The sequence below is a fragment of the Zalophus californianus genome, chromosome 14 (assembly GCF_009762305.2).
Source record: "Zalophus californianus isolate mZalCal1 chromosome 14, mZalCal1.pri.v2, whole genome shotgun sequence".
NCBI classification, from domain to species: domain Eukaryota; kingdom Metazoa; phylum Chordata; class Mammalia; order Carnivora; family Otariidae; genus Zalophus; species Zalophus californianus.
In genome coordinates, this window is record NC_045608.1 from 29,010,135 (window position 1) to 29,029,905 (window position 19,771).

Genomic DNA, 19,771 nt, shown 5'->3' on the forward strand with positions numbered 1-19,771 from the left:
CTGGACGCCAGGGCCCTGGACAGGTTTGCTTGTTCTGCTTCTTCCCCCTGCCCTGCTCCAGGGAGACAGCTGTGGTTACGGCCCCCTTCCCTGGAAGAGCAGGTGAGCTGCCAGTGAGCCCAGCCACACCACCCACCCTCACTTGTGGCTTCCCTCTGAACCCCTTCTTCATGTTGGTGACCTTGGAGAGCTGCCCTCATGACAGAGCTCCAAGGAGATCCCGCTCCTATTCAATCGTCCGCATTAACCAGGATGCATCTAAAGCGGGCCCTGGAAGCATTTCATGTGCTCCTGACACACAGCTTGGCTTGCACGTCACAGTCCATTACAAATCGCAATCCAAATGCCGTGCTGCTGGAGGCCCCTCCGTCCCAGGGTGTGTCCTGCTCCTGGAGCAGGGGGTGGCACGGCCCCCGGTGTTCCTACACGCGTCGGCCTGGGACCGGCTGCCAATCACCTCTGCAGCAGCAGGAAATGCAGATGTTGTTTGACATTCCAGAAATGAATAGAGATCCGCAGAGATAAACTCGTGAAAGCAGCCCATGCATTCCACCGGGCCTGACTAACTGTGGAAACGTCCATGCGCACAGCACACAATATGGCACTAGACAATGGCCGCCCCGCCCGCCTGCTGGACTCTTCCGCACCTCACGCCAGACCACTGGGTGTTAACTCTTTGGACTGCCCAGAATGACCTTTCCAACCGAGTGGATTTAATAATTCAATAGACATTGCCTTTGTGTGTACTATTTCTGGCAACACAGTCTGAAATACTATGGTTTCCGCTATGTCGGCATGAGCCCTGCTGCCGATGGCTCTCTGCCTCACTCAGCTCCTGGGGCCCGCAGAAAGTCCGCTATAATATGAGCGGCACTCCCTCCTGGGACCAAGAGCGCTATCTTGGGCCGCAGTGCCCACGATGAACACCGAAGGTGCCAAGGCAGAGTGCCACGTCCCCACTGCCAGAGATCACACGAGTAGCAATGCTGCCCGGTCTAGCGGGCACATGAAGCCACTCACTTCCGTCCACACCAGCAGGTCAACTAGATGGTCAGAGGGGACTCAGTGGGAGGAGGGGCCAGAGCTCTGACCACATGCCCCAGCAAGCTGTCCCTGCGGTCTTGCCTCCAGTTGGTGGTCTGCTCCCCACACACCATTTCATGAGCCTGGGCTCAGGGGCAGCCTGAAGGACTCGAGTGGCGGCCCCTTGGCTCATATGTCAGCACTGACCACAGCTAGTGGGTGACCCTTCTGGTACAATGGGCACAGCAGAGGCCATGTTGTCCTAACAGGAGGGGTTTGTATGGAGTCAAGTGTCTGCAGGACAGACCTGAGCCAGATGGGTAGGCTGGCCCCTCAGGAACAAAGGGAAGGCCCAGCCTTTCATGGCCTCCTGCCCTGGTCCGTCTCCATGAGTGTGCCAAGCTCTCCGGGAGACCCACCCATCATGAGCTGCAGCAGAGGCTGAGGGAGGGATGGTCCCGTAGCACTGGGGACAACTGCCACCCGTATCCCCTCAGCTCCGGGATGCCCCACTCAGGGACCCACTTGCCGTAGATACTGGCTCCCCTTACCCCCAGGCATTTCCCAAAGTGGGGTCTGGGGTGTGCGTGGGCAGGGCAGTGCTTGAACTCTTGGGTAGGCACAAGCATCCTCGCTGAGCTCGCCTGGGCCTCTGCCTCGCTCTGCTCCTCCCTCAGGTCTCCTTGACCGCCACACTAAGCATCTTCTGACATCTGCCTCAAACGGTTCACTTACTCACTTCTCATCTGTGACCCCGACCAGAATGTCACCACGAGGGCTAAGACTTTTGTCTGTTCCTGCAGCAGCCAGAACCCAGAAAAGTGGCTGGTGCCAGAACACATCATGGCGGGTTTAACAGCATCCCCCAAATTCACATCTGCCTGGAACTTCAGAATGGGACCTTGTTTGGAAATGAGGCTCTTTGCAGATATAATTAAGGAAAGAATTGAGTTCACCCCACTTAGGGTGGGTCCTAAATCCAATGAGGGTCCTGAGAAGAAAGAAACAAGGACACACACACACACACACACACACACACACACACACACACACACACGCAGAGGATGCTGCAGGTCCAAGTCTGGAGTGCCTGACAGATGAGGACGTGTCCTCCCCTAGAGGCTTCGGAGGGAGCAAAGCCCTGCCCACACAGACTTCTGGCCCCCAGATTGTGAGAGAATACATTTCTGTCGGTCTAAGCCACTCAGCCTGTGGTGATCTGTAATGGCAGCCCCAGGAAACTAACATGTCCATGACACTGGCAGGACTGGCCACCAAGAGGCCTCCTGGGGTCTGGAGGGTCTGGCGCATCTCTCAGGCTCCTTTGGCCAGGGCCCCTCCCAAGCCACCTTCCTTGGGCCATGCTGCACATGTACAGGACAGGCCGACTGCTCCTGAGGCTTTGGGAATGTGGGGGTCCCACGACTGACCAGCCCTGACAGGGCCATGAAGAGGGGAGGGGCGCCAACCAGATGCGTCCCAGGCTGGGGGCAGGGCTTCCGCCAAGGACTCACAAGGGGAGGAGCAGGGAGGCCTGGTGAGTAGGGCTGTGTCCCCGTCTGACAGCCCAGTCAGGGAGAGTACTGACCCCTCCACAGATGAGAGGATAAACTGAGGCGAGGAAGTCAGGCCCAGTGCTGCAGGGCCAGATAGCCCCAAGGCTCTGCCCAGCAGCAGCATTTCTAGGGCTCTGTACCTCCAGCCCACCTTCAGGAAGTCGAGGCCCATGTTGTGTGCAAACAGATGTCCCTCCCTCAGAGCTGACATATGGGGAGGTGCACAAGAGGAATTTGTTGATGGCGCTTTTAGTTTTTAAGCCTTCCCCACCCCCCTTTGCCCCATAGAAAGGAGGAACATTCGAGCAAGCAGAGGCTGGTACCCAATCCTTCCCAGAACTTGGGTCTAACAGTACTTGGGGTTTGGCCCAGAGCCTCTGTGAGCCTCGTTAGGTCCCCGAGGCCCAGCCGGGGTGGGGGGATGGGGTGGTGAGGCCAGGTGGCAGGTGCAGGCCGTACCTCTGCTACATCTCCGATGGCATAAATGTGGGGGATGGAGGTGGTTTCCTGAGCATCGACCAGGATTTTCTGACTGTTGGGGTTGATGTTTACTCCAGCCTTCTCTAGATTCAGACTTCTGGTTTCTGGAATTCGACCTGAAGGAAATAAAGAGCAAGGCTGAAAGACTTTTAGGAGTTCCAACTGAGATTCCTTGGTTTATTCAGAACGCTTCTCAGCATGCCCACTTGGAATTGGTAAAACATCAAGTGCAACAATGTCTAGGGGCTCCCGGCCTCTGTGGCCTCACATGCACACACGAACATATACATATACGCATACACCCCCACACCTTTATTTGCACAAAGAATCAATGAGAGGATGAAGCAGGATGAAGAGGAACAGAAAGGAAGGGAAAGGGGTGGAGGAAGCAGAGATGGGGACAAGACTTCTCTAAACATATCCTATGATACAATTTTGATTTCTTAAATCAGGTACATTTCATATACTCAAACAACAAAAAATAAAAATGGAAAAAAAAGTTCCCATAACTTGTAAATAATCTGAAACAAATGGGCCTAATTATATGCAGTTGACAACCCAGCACATACAAAGATAATTCGCTCAGGAGACTACGGCAACCCATATTTCCACTGCACGTCCTAAAATGATTATATTCTAACAATAAAGCTGCAGACAGATCTTACGTGCCGTTTGAAAAAGACAGTTAAAACCTCGTAAAGTCAAATTTGAATTGGAAATTCGAGTCTTTTTTTTTTTTCAGTACAAAGTTCCTATGGCTCTGACCACAGAAAATGTCTAGAAGTAGCGACGACCCAAGAGTATGCGCGCCCCATCCCTGGACGGTGACCTCAATGCTTCCCCACCGCAGGGGCAGGTTCTGGGAGGCAGCCCACTTCAGGCATGGATGCCTTGTGGACACAGCAGAGCGTGATCAAAGGTCACCATAGCCACAGCTGCAGACACATGACAGGGCCTTGCAGCCTCTGCAGGCATCAGGCCCTGAGGGGAAGACACGAATATACACCACCCGGGGCCTCTCACAGAAACTGTGGCTCCCACCCTCTGCTTGCATTTTCCAGCGGGGCCGGGGTGTGTGCTTGTGTGTGTCTCAGTCTCTGTGGAGCGTGCCTGTGGGCCCCAAGTGAGCCGACAGCCTGCTGAGTCCCCACGTGGCCCTTCCCTCCCACTCTGTCCGTGACCCCGGGGTTTCCCACCCTCCCACAGGTTGCTTTTCCTGCAGGCTCATACTCAGGATGGTGCTTTGTGGTGGATCTACACTTCTATCCTGCCACCAGATTGGTTCTGTGTGAATACGCTGTGGCCTTGTGTCCCCAGAGTTGGGCAGCCGGACATCCTCCAGAGCAGGCGGCGAGAATGCATGGACTTAAGCCCTGCTCGGGGTCTCAGGGCAGCCAGCGCAGGGGCTGAGCAAGTGGGGCTAGAGGCCCGGCCTTGGCCAGCTCCACACTCCAGGCCCTTAGCTCCTCCTCTCGTGGCACCTGGCCAGCAGACATCCCCAGCTCAGAGACCCCTAGAGACGGACAGAAAGGCAGAGCCCAAACCACACACCATAGCCATCCTTGGGTGCAGTCATTTGGGCTAATCCTGATGAGCAACTCTGGGGTGCAAAGCCAGCAGGGGCTGGGCATGGCGGCACCAGCCTCCCTGCCAGGCTTCACACGCTTCCAGCCCTGGGCCTTGTCACAGCTGAGCTGCCAGCAGAGGTCCCTTTGTCCCCTAACTCAGACAATGTGGCCTCACTAAGCTAAGGGGTGGCAAAGGCAGCTCATCCTGCTGGGCCCTGGGAGGGCAGTGGCAGCCCCTCGGGGCTCCCAGAATGCCCTGAAGGCAAAGATGAACAGTGTCAAAGGCACAGTTCCCACAGCTCATGGTGGCTCAGATACACAAGAGATCGGGTAGTGGGTGGTACCAGGCTGAACATCTGGAAGACCGAGTCCTGTGAAAGGGAAACCTTAAGTCTCCAGCTGCTCTCCCAGAGTGGGAAGTCAAAACACAGAGACTCGACTAAGCCGTGCTTCTCAAGTTCATGGGGAGCGGGCTCCGGCCTCTTCACTCTGCCTGGCCGCAGGAATCAGATGTTGGGAGGGCTGACACCCATCGCCCAGAATACCAGACACCGGCGACGCGACGCGACATGAGGCTCTGGAGGTCCCTGCCTCCTGACGCCACCGACGCCGGCCCTAGTCACATGAACGGAGATGCATGAGCATGCAGGGTGCAACAGGGCATGCTGGCCAGTGTCCTGCCTGGAGGAGGCAGCGTGGGGGCCCAGGCCTGATTCCTGAGCAGGGGATCCAGCTGGTGCCTGGGAGCTCTTGTGCACCTCGGAAGGGACTGGAAGGTGCTGGGCCTCAGCAAGGAAGGAGATGGGCCCAGTGGGCAGGCCTGGTGGGGGTCTGCTGGGTGGGCCGAGAAAGTCCCTGCAGGCAGGGGACTCACAGCTGAGCCCTCAGGCTCCTCCCCAGACTCCCAGTACTGGGGAGCAGGGCATACAACAGCTTGCCAGGCCCACGACCTCCTGGCGATCGATCACTCCAGGCCAAGGCTGGAGCGTCCGAAGACGAAGCTGGCTGCCTGCAGACCACTCCGCTCTGACGCTGGCCACACTGCACTCCTGCCCGGCTGGTCCTGGGAGGCCAGGAGTGTTTCCTTGTGCCTCCTGGTAACCACGGTAACCACACACCTCACAGATGTCAGTCTAACCACATCCAAGGTCTCAAAGAATATAAAGATAAATTTAAAAGGAGTAACAGCAGTGGGGGTAGACAGAATATGCCCCACTTGTGGAAGGCACTCCATCGATGCTTCTGGAATGAACAGCGAAGGAAGAGAGAGGCTGCCCCAAACAGTCAGAAACAGCCTTAATTAAAAGGGCAGCCATGGGCACTTTGGGTTTTGGAAGCCGTGCTGGCAGGGCATGTGTCGGGGAGGCCTGAGGTCGACAGGGGGCCCAGCTCCACCCAGGCACCCCATTCTGTGGGCCATGCCACATAGCTGTGGTAGGCCCCGCCAGCTCCATGGGGCCACAGCCGGGAGGCGGGCCTCACTGAGCAAACCACCTGGATAAGGGTCATGGAGGAGGGACAGACATACCCCATGACCCTCAAAGTTCTGTTGCCTTGTGCTCAGAGCAGAGTCATGTCTCCCCACAGGTGCTGGTGGCCCAGTCAGATGGTGTGGGGCCCCTCTCAGCTCAGGCCTGGAGCCCCCAAGGAAGGCAGAGCATGGGTGCTAGGGTGGGGACCCAGTGGCCAGCCATGCAAGCAGGGCAGCTCTGGTCCCATGGATGATGCCCAGTCCAAGTCAGACGTACATGGCCAGAAGCAAGACCCAGGCAACATGCAAAGTCTTCTCCCTCACCATTTTCCTCTTATGCAAAAACAAAGGTAGGACTCCTCAGGTGATTCGGGGAAAGATGGGTGCCTCCATGGCACCCCCCCAACCAGGTACATCACCCTGTATGTCGCACATGGTGCTTTCCACACCCCCAGCAAGCCATTTGCTCCATGCCCTGCGGGATCTCTTGCTCCCTGGGGCCTCGGCTCTTTGGCACCCAGCTCGGGTTTGCCAGCGCTGCTGAATGGCTTCCCTGGATTGGCTCCTGCCATCTCTGCTCCCTGGACACACGGGGATGGGGATGGCAGTCTGTCCACATGTCGGTTTAGTTCCTTGGGACAGTCCTCAGAGGAAGGCCGGCCAGCCAGGTGGGGCTTCCCTGGCCCAGGGCCGGGAGCTGCGCCTGGGTGGAAGGCTCCTTCTGGGGCTTGCTCCTTCCCTCCAGCCGATGTTATAATTTCCCCTTCTTTGATTGCCAGTATATTTACCAGTGAAACTAAGGACTTTGGGCCACGTTTTCAGTAGCTGTATTTCCTTCTGTGAACTGCCCGTTCCTTGCCTTTTTTCATTTATTTATACAAATCTCCATGACTTGATTGCCTTCTAAGAGCTTCGCATATGATACGTGAATGACATTCCATCATATTTACCGCAAATGAGGGCATTAAGATTCCAGATGCAAACATGTTCTCACTTCCCCCTTGGAGGCAATGTCCAAATAAATGTGTGGATGGGCCCTTGGAGCTGCTTCCCTCACCAAGCTCAGCCTTGTCTGCCGGTCTCAGTCCCTTTAAGGGACCATGTGATCCCTGGTGTCACCAAGGTAAGACAGTCCCTCCCTCGTGGTGCCCAGCATCCAGGACACCCGAGGGCCCTGAAATGGTGCAGGAAGCCGCATTCAGCCCTGAGAGCTCCCGGGGCAGCTGGACCAGGCCAGCCCTCCCCTTGAGGCACTGGAGTCCCACCAGCTGCCGCTACGGGCCCAGGGAGGCAGCCCGGCCACCACACTCACCCAGCCAGCTGGAGGAGGCTGGAGAAAGCTGGAGGTCAAAGACTCCCCAGATGGCGGCTTTGGTCATTCCTACCTGCACAGCTGGGCCCAGGGACACAGACAACTGGACACATGCAGTTTCCTGGGCCTCTTTCTGCCCCATGCAGGAAAATGGGCATTCCCTCCAATTTCACGCCTGCCTAGAGCACACGTTCCGACGAGTGAAGGGCAATCCGTGTAATGAGGTAAGATTTAGGTGTCAGCCGGAGTATGACAGAGCAAATGAGGGGCTCTGATCACGCAGAGGGAGTGAGTGCCAGGAGGATGGGGGTCCAGGAGGCTGGACCAGCAGCTTCCCGCAGGCTCACGGAGGGCCTGGGCACCCCTCCTGGGGGGCACATGCGTGGCCCCGCAGGGCCAGCCACTCCCCCTAGGCTGGCCTGTGGGACACCCCGGACCAGACGCAGAAGGCGGAACTCACACCTTTGGTACCCCTAGTCAGATCCCTTGAGGCCTACCTTTTAAAAAATTTATTATGTGTCTCTTGTCATCTTTGAGACTTTAGGGGACAGAATAACAACAGCAAAGGGCTCCTTTTATTTTCTCGAATGGTCCCTTCTACAAGAGCCCCAGAACCCCAGCCACAACCTTAAGTCCCCCAAGAGCAGGGCAGAGGACCCGTCCTGCTGCCCTGGGGCCTAAGTAGGGCTCAACGTTTGCTGAATGAATAAGTGAACCCTAGCATGACCTGAGGCTTGTGGCTTACTGTGACCACCAGCACCTGCCACTGCCCCCCACCACCCCGGCCATCCTGATGACACTGCTCACCGCTATCCCTCCCTCTCCTCCCCCCTCCGAAACACATCATGGGCGTTGCCTATTCAAGCCTGTGCGCAGCACTGACAACACATAAAATAAGCTCACATGGGCTCCTAAACCCCCACAGCCAGCCCTGGAACTTGGTGGAGCCTCCAGCTTGGGCCCAGCTGCAGCTTGGTCCACGGGAACCCCCAGGAAGGAACACGTTCCCTGGCAGGTAGTAATTATTGCTATAACAATTACAAATGTCAATATAACCTTCTTGCTGCCTGATGGCTCCCAGTAGCACTTGCAAAATTTAGCTAGTGCACATTAATGCATAAAAACGATGCCTATTTACCTTTAGAAGCATTTTCACTACAGCTTTCTTCTTCTTCTTTTTAAAGCAACTGGCTTCGACCAAGTTCTAACCATAAATATTGAGTTTGACTTGGTACAAAGACCATGAGGGCGAAGGCAGGCTGGCCTGGGTCTGAGGACTGTGGGGGTCAAGGGACCCTGGACACAGGCAGGAGCCGGCTCGCAGGCCTGGTACTGCTCTTGGCCCTGTGGCGGTGCAGGGCATCCCAAGCAGAGGGCAGAGGGCTGGTCTGTTAGCCCGGGCGCTGCCTTCCCACTGCCCTTGCCTGGCCTCTGCAATGGGTTGGTGCCACGGTGAGCCAGAGCTGAGATAAATGACAGCCACCGAGTCAATGGCGCTGGTTCACAAGCAGGGGCCACACGGTGTGGTGGGGAAGGCCGTGGTCTCAGGCCCAGCCACTTCTCTTGGCCTGTGGGAGGTGCCTACAGGAAGAGCTCCATGAACGTCCTCTTTGCCTCCAAGAAAGCACACCACATACACAAACAGATCTAAGTCTCTCTTCACGTTGCTAGTTACACACTTGACGTTTACACTGAAATAAAAAGGTGTTGGCATATGAGGGGCTCACAAGCAGAGCAGTGCTTCTCTTCAGGCCTGGACGGCGGAGACAGGTGGGCCTTAGGTGAGCCGGGGGGTCTGCGTGTGGGACAGGTGGTTAGGTCACTCCGAAGTACCCCCTGGGAAGAACACGGCCACACGCAGCTTCCTACAGCCACAGCAAGACACAGGCCCAAAGAACAGGCCCGGTGGCCTTGGACTGGGCTTCTCTCAACAAGGTCGCACCCACGCTCTGCCTGCCGGCCCGTCTCTAGCAGCCCAGCGCCAGCTGTGGAGAGCCTGGGTTCTCACAGCTGTCAGGAGGCATGCGGGTCCTGGACTGCTCCATCCTTCGTACTGGACTCAGAGACCCCTGCCCATGAATGCCCAGCCTCGGGGGCTCACTTCCCGTTTTGCCCCCATTTCCCAGGGCTGCTACCCGGCACTCGGGGCGGGGGGATATTCCACAAGGACTCGAAGGGGGGTGTCTGTGGCATGGAGCCATCAGCTGACCAAGGTGGCCTCCTGGAAACCGGAGCCAGCAGTCCCCATGGTAGAGAGGGGAGCCCTGGGTTGCGGGCCCCCCCCAGGCAGATGCACTCCACTCCCTGAGCACCGCAGGCCCCCTCATTGTCTCCAGGATGCCACCACCTCCCTGGCTGTGGTCCATGGCCACACTCTGTGTAGTTGGGCTGTACATGGAGTGGGGTCCTCAATATGGGGGTTGGATTAGAAGCTGGAAAGCCGGGGGGGGCGCCTAGGTGCCTTAGTCGGTTGAGAGTCTCTTGGTTTCAGCTCAGGTTGTGATCTAAGGGTGGTGGGATTGAGCCCCGCTTCAGGCTCCGTGTTCAGCGCGGAGTCTGCCTGTCCCTCTGCCTCTGCTCCTCCCACCACCACCACCCCCGTGCTCTCTCTCCCAAATACATAAATAAAATTTAGAAAAAAAAAAAAAAAGAATTTGGAAAGCCAGGCCCCCAGTGCCTTCTGGCTCTATACCATTTTAGAGACTCAGAAGTTATTTGTGGGTTTTACACACAGGTGGGCAACTAGACAAAGTCCGAGGAAGAAGAAAGAGCTGATTCCTAACAGACCAAGGGGGCTGCTGAGGCGGGGCCTGGACAGCCCTTCCCGGCACCCCAGATGGTGGGAACACCAGCCGTCTGGGCCTTCTGACCATGGGCAGGACTCCTGTGGCCCAGGGAGGGATACGCCAGAGCCTCCACCCTTGCCTCGAGAGGGGGACAGGAAACCTTCTAGAGCCCAGAGATGCTGAGGGGCACGAGACGGTTTTAGGGGCCGGCTTTCCCAGGGCTTTGCTCCAGAGGCCCCCAGTCCAGCCTCCGAAAGAAAGTTGAAGTTAAACCTCAGCTGAGCGCCAGCTCACGCGCAAGTGTCCCCTCAGCTGCCCCGTCCTGCCCCTGCTCCCCCCCGCCCCCCACGACGGCCGAGGATTCAGGCCACAACTGGTTAACTGCACAGGGTGAATTCGAGCCCGCGGCGCTGCGCAGGCTGACTGGCTTCACTCAGCACTGTAATCGGCACATCTGCAGACAGGAAATCCTCCTCGCTGCGAGTTCCCAGTCTATTATCTGAGACACCTGGTGTGGGTGGGTGATTCAGAGACAAACAATGAGCCGGCCCCCTGCACAGCAATTAACTGCTTTAACTGCTAATGTGTTTAATCCACCACGTGGAGATCAAGGCTGGGCCGAGGAAGAGGCTCCGAGTCCTCCCGGGCTTGCAGACTGCTGGGCCCACCTCGCCATCCCTGCGCATACTGTCCTCACCAGCTGTGACCGAGGCGCCAGGCCCAAGCTCAGCCCCATGGAAGCTCCTTGCGGACCTCAGCGTGTCCTCCGGACACGAGGGGCATCCTTCCCCTCCTGTTTTTAACACTCGTCAAAACCCAGCTTGTGTGCACACAGCGCTCGCTACTGCGGCAGGACGTATGGTCTGGGAGCTGTTTGCTGTGCCAGCCCTTCAGCCCCCCGCCCTCTCCGGGGGTGGGGGTGTTTTATTTTAACCTCCTAGATCGGATCATCCTTTATTGGGAGCAGAAATGATGCTTGGTTAAAGGCTTATGGGGTAAACCAGCAGAAAACATTCCCAGTTGTTAAACTGGGAAGTGGCTCCTGATTGTTTACAAAACCTGGCCCAGGAGCGAGCAGCGAAGTCAGCACATGCCCGTACAGCCCCAGGAGGCGTGCCAGAAACCGCCGCCGCCGCCGCAGCGCCGCCTCAGGGAGCAAGGTCAAAGGCCAAGGACTGTGAAAGCTTCCACCCCCAGCATCAATCACGTCGGGCAGACTGTCTGGGGGATGCTCTTTTTGAAAATACAGAAAATAAAACGGACTCCTGCAGAGGGGAGGGCAGGCAGTGCGCCAGGGGCCTTGCACGTCGCCCACCAGGGACCTGTCTGGAAGCTGGGCGGACCTCGAGGCTTTCCGACGGCACAGGCCCTTGCCCTCTGAGCCACTGCCATCAGCGTGGGCTTAGCGGATGGCACATGGGCATGAGTGTTTGCCTCTGTCCAACAGCGAGAGGAGGGATGTGGGTGTTTGGGGTCCCCGAAGTGGTATCAGGGGACAAAGGAAAAGGCTGGGGGTGCAGATGGGAAGGGAGAAACTTGCCACTTCACCTTTTAGAATGGAATTTAAGACAAATGTCAATTTACGCTTCCGGATCGGAAATGGTTATATAATCTTTCGCAGTGTTCAACAAAATAAACCTCCAATTTACTTTCACAATTTGAACAAGAATATCTCCTGTGGCTGTTTACTAAATTCTGGGCAAGAGGCACTACATTAACTGCAAGGCATTTTCCTTGCTTCTTAGAGCTGCTCGTGTTGACCACACACAAGGAAGAGCTCGGACTCCTCCAGAGTTTGTCATGGTCTGACTTCCAAGCGTTCTGAGAACTCAGGAAAACCAGAGAGGCTTCTAGGAAGTCCACTGCTCTGTGATGCAGCCCTGCTCCTTCCGGGAGCCTCACTGCAGGGCATGCTAGGACCAGGCCAACCAGGTCCTGACAGACGCTGACGTGACTGCCCCTCTGAGCACTCAGCAGACATTCGGTTAACTGACGTGGAGGCAGATGACGATTCTGACAGCAACACAGATTCCGAGCCCGGGTTCACAGAGGAGGGACAACTGGCCGGGCTCAGTGCAGAGAGACCCCGGCGAACTGGAAATATCGAGAGAAAGGAAGACGCAGGGGGCTTAGGGAAACGAGATTCCAACCCTAGAGGATGCAGCTGTCAAGGTGGGCACGATGTCCGAGCAGGTGTGCTGCAGTTGGCCCCAGAATCCGTTAGCCCTCTGCGACCAGACCCCAACCACAAGCAGGCTCACGATGAACACAGTGAGCTCTCTGCTCTTCCCGCCTGGCTCCTGGCCAGGGTGCCTTTCCTCAAAACCCATGTCCCTTCCCTCAGACCAGCTGAGGCCCAGGCCCTGGGCAGGCGTCTCCCCCACTGCATCCCTACTCTCCATCCTGCCCCTTGGGGTGCAGGGAGCAGCCAGCCTGGGAAGGAGTATGTCCGGCAACGTCAGCAATGGGTTAATTCTGCCCAAGGCCTCTGCCCCATCACTGATGCCATCTTTGGAAATCTGCAAAGTGTGACTTCCACAAAGGCCAGTTGGGCATCCACTCCTGCAGAGCTCAAACCAACCCCCCTGAAGTGATGGAAATGACGCCACGGGCTGTTATGATGGCCCAAGAGGTGTGCTGTGACAGCTGCCCCCCCTCCGAAAGCCAGCAGGGTGAGGGGAGGCCTGGCAACAGCAGGAAGGGGAGGCGGTGTTGCTGCCCTCCGTGGGGCTCACGTGTGGCTCAGCGCACCCTTACCTGTGGCCCACAGGACAGTGTTGAAGGTGCCCATGTCCTCCTTGCCGGAGGTGAGGTCCTCCCAGGTAACCTGGAGCTGGCCATCTGGGAGCCTCCGCACTCTTGAGGGGGTACAGCCTCTCAGGAACCGGGTGCCTTGAGAGGCCATGTATTCTGTGACCAAGGAAGACATTTGCTGCAAAGCACAAGAGAACGTGCTGTGAGGCCCAGGTGGCAGTGAGAACGTCCACTCCTGATGACTGTGAGAAGAAAAGGACGTGGTCTCCTGCCTGCTTGAAAAAGCCCTAGACGAGCCCAAGAAAGGTCCATCCAAAGGAGAAGGTCCAAGGCCCCGCCTCTGCTGCTATGTGGCCTCAGTCCACCCCCACTTCTGGGTCCCCTTGTTCTCTGTGGAAGTGAAGGCTGTGCTGGGACAGCATCTGATGCCAGCTCCAAATCCGAGGACCTGGGGCCCTTGGGTGAGGATGCACTTGACCTTTGGGCTCTTCTCTACATGCCGATTAACTAAGTCTTCACTAAAAGCAATGACAAACACCCCCTTCCCCGGGAGGCTCTGGCCTGGCCAAACGAGATGGCACTTGACTCCAAACCTGCTACCCCTCCCTGCCCCCCCCCCCGCATGCTGTCACCTCCTCTGCCACTGGGGAGTTGGGACAGTAGGGGGGGCCCCTCTGCTCCCCACCAAGATATACAAGGTAGCAGGCATGGTGGGGGGGGGTGGGGGTGGCCAGGGCATCTGCTGAGAGGGCTCCCTCCTCCCAGCCTAGAAAGCTCTGCACCCCCTGACTACAGATGGGGGCTCAGCTCCTGGGGTTGCTAGGGAGGCTTGTACAGGTTAGAGTCTTAGTTGGACACAGCGTTTTCTTTGAAGAGAAAATAAAAGCCACTGTTTAAATCCTCTGGTGCCTGCTCATTTAGAAACATACACCATGAGGAGTCCTGCCTGTTCAGGATTGTCACACCAGTCACGAGAACACAAGTGTAGGCTGCTGATTCCTCTGGACGCCTGACAAGCCTGGAGTCTCTGTCCCAGTCTGGGGGGGAACTACTGGGCCCAACTGAGCCAAGGGGCCAGACCACCGGCCCTAGGCTGGCCACCAGGGCTGCACATCCTTCTGAGGCAGGGCCTGGGCCACCCGGCCTCACCACAGCGCCATGTCCCAGGGCACCCCCTCTCGTCGGTCTCCCAACTTCTGCCTGGGCTGGAAGACCAGTCTTCTGACTGGTCCTCGTGCCTACGGCCCCTCTGCTTCACAGGCCTTGTCCTTCTCTGTGTCCTGCAGCGTGGCCTAGTGCGGCTCCCTTCTGCTGCCCGGCACACTCCACACATGGCCCGAGGCATGGAGACCTTCCCTGGATGCCGTGGCCCCACTGTGGACACTGAGTACATGAGTGTGGAGTGAAGTGAAAGAGGGGCGCCTGGGTGGCTCAGTGGTTAAGCGTCTGCCTTCGGCTCAGGTCACGATCAGGGTCCTGGGATCAAGCCCACAGCGGGCTCCCTGCTCAGCGGGGGATCTGCTTCTCCCTCTCCCTCTGCCTGCTATTTTCCCTGCTTGTTTGTTCTCTCTCTCTCTCTGACAAATAAATAAACTCTTAAAAAAAAAAAGATAAGAAAAGAGAAAAAGAAAGCGCGTGGCCCCACACAGCACCGAGGGCCAGGTATCCGAGTCCGCCGGCTGGGGTGGGGCTGGGGGCAGGCCCACTCCTTCCCTCCGCAAGAGCTCACCAGGCTGGAGAGCACTGACAGACAGGGGTCTGTCTTCCTTCTTGGGCACGTTAGAGGGCATTTTGACACCTTCACAGCAACAGCCCCAGACTTCGGTTTTAACAGGTGACTTTTCCTTGAAGAGTTTTAGTTAAAAAAAAAAAACCCAGCAAACCACGTGCTCCTGACATGGATGCCTCTGCCGTGAGCAGGGGTGTCTATGCCCCAGACGCGGATCAGGAAAACCTGTACTCTTCAGACCCCACAGGGTGGCCCTCTGAGCTCCTGCCACGCCTGACAGGCAGGCTGCATGAAGTGCTGGCCCCATACAGTGGACAGGATGTGGAATTGGCGGGGCCCCAGAGGCTGTGGGGACGCTCTGAGTGCTCAGGGTGGACTGCCGGCCAGGAGAGCCACCATAGTGCTCGTCCTGACTCATAAATCACATCTTTTCAGTCTCTGGCGGGTGACTAGGAAGGCAGCCAGGGGCTGCCCTCTCCTGAGGTGGTCATGCAGGGCCTTACCAGTCTAGCACCTGCTTCCTCACCTGGTGCTGCCCCTGCGGAGGTGGCACCTCACTCAGACACCAGAGGGGCTCAGCAAGGGAGATGGGGGACAGCGAGTTAGCTGACACATGCTTTCTGCTTACTAATGGAGTGACTAGAAGGGCTGACCCAACCCTGTGGTCTGTGAGGCTGGCCTGGCGTGCCCACCAACATCCCTTTGGTCCGGGGGCATGTTGCCGCACGTTCCATGGGCCAGCCCTTCCTTCCACACTCTGGCAGGTGTTTTCTACTTGAGGAACAATCTCCTTACTCAAGGGCCAGCTTCTAAAGACTGAGACTTCACTGCCAGACCACACCCACACCTGCCTGGGAGAGAGCACAGGGTGGGACCTGGGGCACACGTGGCCATACCTGGTCAAAGCCCCGGAGGGGGATGCTTCTTATCATGACGGTGGTGTCCAGTCCGAGCCCGGTGAGGAAGCCAGCACACTCCAGGGCCACATCTGCCAGAAGCTAAGAATGCTAATGGATCGTGACATCAGGAGCCAAGGGGCGAGACCCCCAGTGCCCTGGCCAGCCACCCACTCCCCCACCAATCTCCCGTCAGCCTGGAGGAGGCTCCCAACAGCAACACAAAGACCCCCTTCCACCCCATCCCCCACCGCCGACCTCATAAACGCCATGTCCCAGGTGAGGTAGGGACTCTTGTAGCCACGGGACGTGGGCACCCTCCAGTACCCAGGGCCCAGGTGGCTTCTGCCTCCATGGGGCATTTGTCCAGGCTCTTGGCAGTTTAATGTCAGCCTTTGGTGCCTGGCCCTACCGCCCAACCCCCAAGGGGTCTGAGTAGCCACAGAGAGAAGAGTCTTCTTGGCGAAAGAAACGCAACAGCAGCCCTCGACCCACGTTCCCAGCTAGCAGTCCCAGCTGTCACCTTCCCTCTGCTATCCCCTCTCCTGACCTCAGATCCTCCCATGGCTCCTCTCTTGACCCTCTCTGGTGTTACCGCTCCCTCTGAAGGACCGGGCCTGGACGGGGCTGCTCTCCAGGGAGCACCACCTGCCTCACGGCTGTATCCAGCTGGCCCGACAGGCTCAGCCGTCTCAGCGTGCGGCTCAGGAAATGCCTCCAGGAAGCCCTAGCCTCAAAGGTCAACCTCAAATTGTCCCCTGAGTGCAGGTCATCTGCACTGAGTGGCCCTGTAAGTGCCTGGCTCCAGGCAGCAGACGTCCTCCCTGCCGGAAGGGAGGGCCGTGGGGGAGGGGCTGTAGGAACCGGGTATCCACTCTCAGGACTGTGAGCGCAGCCGGCTGTCACCTGCATGCCCGCAAAGGATACAGCTGGCCCCGACCACCAACCTGTTAGAGGAATGGACACAGACAGAAAGAACGGTGAGTCCCACACGTGGCCCACCGTGGCCCACGCGCAGCTGTCCTGACTGGGGCCTCCGCAGGGGGGACGGGGCCCTTCAGCTCTCTGGGGGTGCCTGGTCAGTTGACGTGTCACTGTTGATGAGTCAGCTGAGGCTAACTGTTCAAACAGGTTGTCCCAAGGCACAAAACCCACTTCCCAGAGGCTCTGACTGTGAAATAAATGACAAACACTGTGTCGCTGAATCAGAAAATTGCCTGGTGGTGAAGGATGTGAGTGGTCAGTGACAGAACAGCACATGTCCCGTGAAGGGTCCTGGGAGTGCGATCAATGCAAAGTCCACAGGCGTGTGAAGAAAAGTCCCATTAGAACAAGGGGAATGGTTTTCCTTCTGTCCTAATGTAAATTCTGCCAATGGGGTCCCTCCAGATCTTCGGCAGCCAAGATGGAAGCAGACAAGCTTTGCAGGACGGGGAGGGCACGGGACAATAGGGAGGCTTCTGGGAAAGCAGCAGCTGGGGCCAGAATATCCTCAAACCGTGGAAGGCCCGCATGTACCTGTCCAGCCCCGCCACACACGGGCCGGGGCCAGGAGAGCCAGCTCCCTGCAGCAAGGATGAAGGCACCTGGGGGCAGAGGGAGACACAGGACACTGGGACCCAGCTCCACTCTGCACGCATGAACACACACGCACACAAGCACACATACACACGTGTGCGCAGAACCTAACACGGAATGAAAATTCCCGCCCAGGTGGCAACATGTGGGTGGGCTTGTCAGATCACCCCTTCAGCCTTTGAATAAGAGGAGGTGATGTAAGGATGGATAAGCCCAATGTCAGCACTAATCCCGGCAGGTACTAATGATATAATTCCATTTCAAAAAGCAGTATATCCCGTGGAATACTGCTGCAGGTGCCCTGCGGGAAGCAACTGCACATGGCTTCCTCTCGGGGGCTGGGGACAGAACTGGGCTGGAGTCATGTTTGGGGCAAGTGAACAGAGCTCACCATGTGAAAAAGTTGAGAGGGACCCTGGGCCCCACAGCTGGTAGGAGCACCGAGAGGCACTCAGGGCCCCACACAGGCCTAGCAATGTCTAAGAGACAGACATGTTGGCGTACGTGCGTATCCACGTGTGTACGTGGCCACACATACATGTAATAGGTAGGTCTCTGTGAAGCGACGTTTTCAGAATGACATATCCTAATGTCTTTTGTACTTGATGTATACGGTGAACGGTACAGGCTTTTCTTTTAGACGTGAAATTCTGAGTTACTTAAAATGCAAGCAGAATTTAACTGCTTTGAACATCCCACAAAGTTGGGTAAAAGCGTCAATGCCAAACACGCAGTGCCCTTTCCTCCCTGTTTCCAGTGGTGGCCATGGCGCAGGCCGACTGCCTCTCAGACAGCCACAGCATGCAGGTACTGGGGGAACCCCTCTGTTGGACAATGGGGCTGTCCCGGCCTGTCTTGGAGCCTTCCGGCCTCTGTGACGTGGACCCTCCAGCAGGAGCCAGCCGGCTGCCGGCCACAGCCTACAGGACAGCTCCAGATCCTCATGTCACATTGCTGAGGACACAGGAAGGCAGTCTCCTGATTTTGGCAAAACTGGCTTATTTCTGCAGCCCCTGGGGCCCTCCCTAAACCTCTTGCACTATGTGGATGGGGAGTTGGACAAGGAGGTAGAGCAGGCGGCCAGGCAGCTCCTCCCACGGAGCCACCTCAGTGCTCTGGGCCTCCCGCTCCCACCTCCCAGTCACGGGGGCCCACCATTCTCAGGCCACCAGCTCTGAGTTACCAACAGAAGGCACATCTGGGAGAAGGCCGGTGCCAGCTCAGCCATTCCGAAGTGGGTGTCCTTGACCACATGTGTAGAGCTGAAATCTCATAAGCAAACAAGCGTCCTGCCTTCTTGAAGGTAATTTTGGGTCTTGCCTTTGTGAGCAAGGATTATCAACAATATTGGTTTTCACTCCATCCCTGCCCCCAATTCATCAAATAATCGTTATTCTTTGCAGAACGCAGAATCCAAGAACTCAGAGAACTCCCTTCAAATGAGCTGAAGTAGGAAAATGCCAAAGCAAAACCAGACAGACTCTGGAGCCTCCAGATCACGAGGGGTAAGGAGGGCCGGAAGAGGGGCTCTGGTTTGTTTTTATAGGTACCCTTGAAACTGTAGACAAGTCCCTCTGGCTGCTGAGGGGACCCCTGGCTAGGAAGAGGGCCTGGGAACCATGGGGCCGAGGCTGGCTTCCAAGGTGCAGGGACCAATGCCGGCCCTGGTGAGCCACAGGAGGACAGGGGTGCTGGCAGCAGCGGAAGTCAGGACCAGCTTGTCGGATCTGGGGGGAGGGCCTGAGTGAGCCTCGGAGGAATGGAAACACTCGCCTTGTCACCGTATTAAGAGACCCGGACACAAGGGCATCAGCCCACGCGGGCAGCCGCCACCCTACACCCCGGGAGCCCCTGATGCAGTTGTACGTGTGTTCTGGGCAACTTAGCTCTCTGTGCCCTCCAGTGTGCAAACATTTCATGCGAAGCTATCACTACCGTGGGATTAGCCTAATCACAGGGCAGGCTTTCTCGTTCAAAATCTGAATGGGGGAGGAAGCAGAAACAAAAGCCTTAATTCAGACCCATGAAGCCGCAGCTTAAAGAGCCCTCCACCTGCCTCTCGAGTTTGAAGGCCCCTGATCCGCTCCCCTAGGGGAGCACCCACACAAAGTGAGGGCCTCATGGCAGGCACCTGGCTCCTTGGCAGCCCCACCAGTGCAGCAAATGCCAAGCGGGCTGCCGAGCTCAGGTGCCCCAGGGAGGCAGCAGGGAGTGTGGGGGGCCCCAGGGCCTCCTCCCCAGTGGGGGCTGGCTCCAGGCTTGCCTGGGATCTGCCAGCCCCATCCCACCCGGGTCCGACACTGGGCCCACCTCCACCCAGCCAGAGCCTCTCCGTCTGCCTTCCTAACAATGCCACCCCGAGGAGCTGTCTTCCTCAGCCCCTGGGCCTGGCAGCCATCAGGATATGCCAGGGAGATGGTCAGCGGGGCTTTACAGGCTGGTAGCCAAGTCTTAGGCAGATAGCCGGTCTCCCTTTTGCTGGACACAAGGTGTCACACTAAATGAACGTGGACATTAAGCAGGAAATGAGAGCATTCACAGCAATGAGTTTTCCTAACCAAATAGCTGTGGTTCTTTGCATGATAAAAATTTATATCCTTCCCAGGTGTGCCCGGGTG

General features: G+C 57.3%; 1 protein-coding gene across 5 annotated transcripts in view; it reads right to left on the reverse strand.

Moving 5' to 3' along the window:
• TXNRD2 (thioredoxin reductase 2) overlaps positions 1 to 19,771 on the reverse strand; it is a 48,416-nt gene that overhangs the window by 5,871 nt on the left and 22,774 nt on the right. For 4 of the 5 annotated variants that reach the window (XM_027575295.2, XM_027575294.2, XM_027575296.2 and 1 more), the window contains exons 9-12: positions 16,503 to 16,522; positions 15,576 to 15,667; positions 12,954 to 13,128; positions 3,039 to 3,175 (exon numbers count right to left, since the gene is read on the reverse strand). In XM_027575295.2, the coding sequence (XP_027431096.1) occupies positions 3,039 to 3,175; positions 12,954 to 13,128; positions 15,576 to 15,667; positions 16,503 to 16,522 (424 nt within the window). Of the gene's footprint in view, positions 1 to 3,038; positions 3,176 to 11,847; positions 12,291 to 12,953; positions 13,129 to 15,575; positions 15,668 to 16,502; positions 16,523 to 19,771 lie in introns of those variants that run through there. The other variant, XM_027575298.2, reaches the window with a different exon arrangement.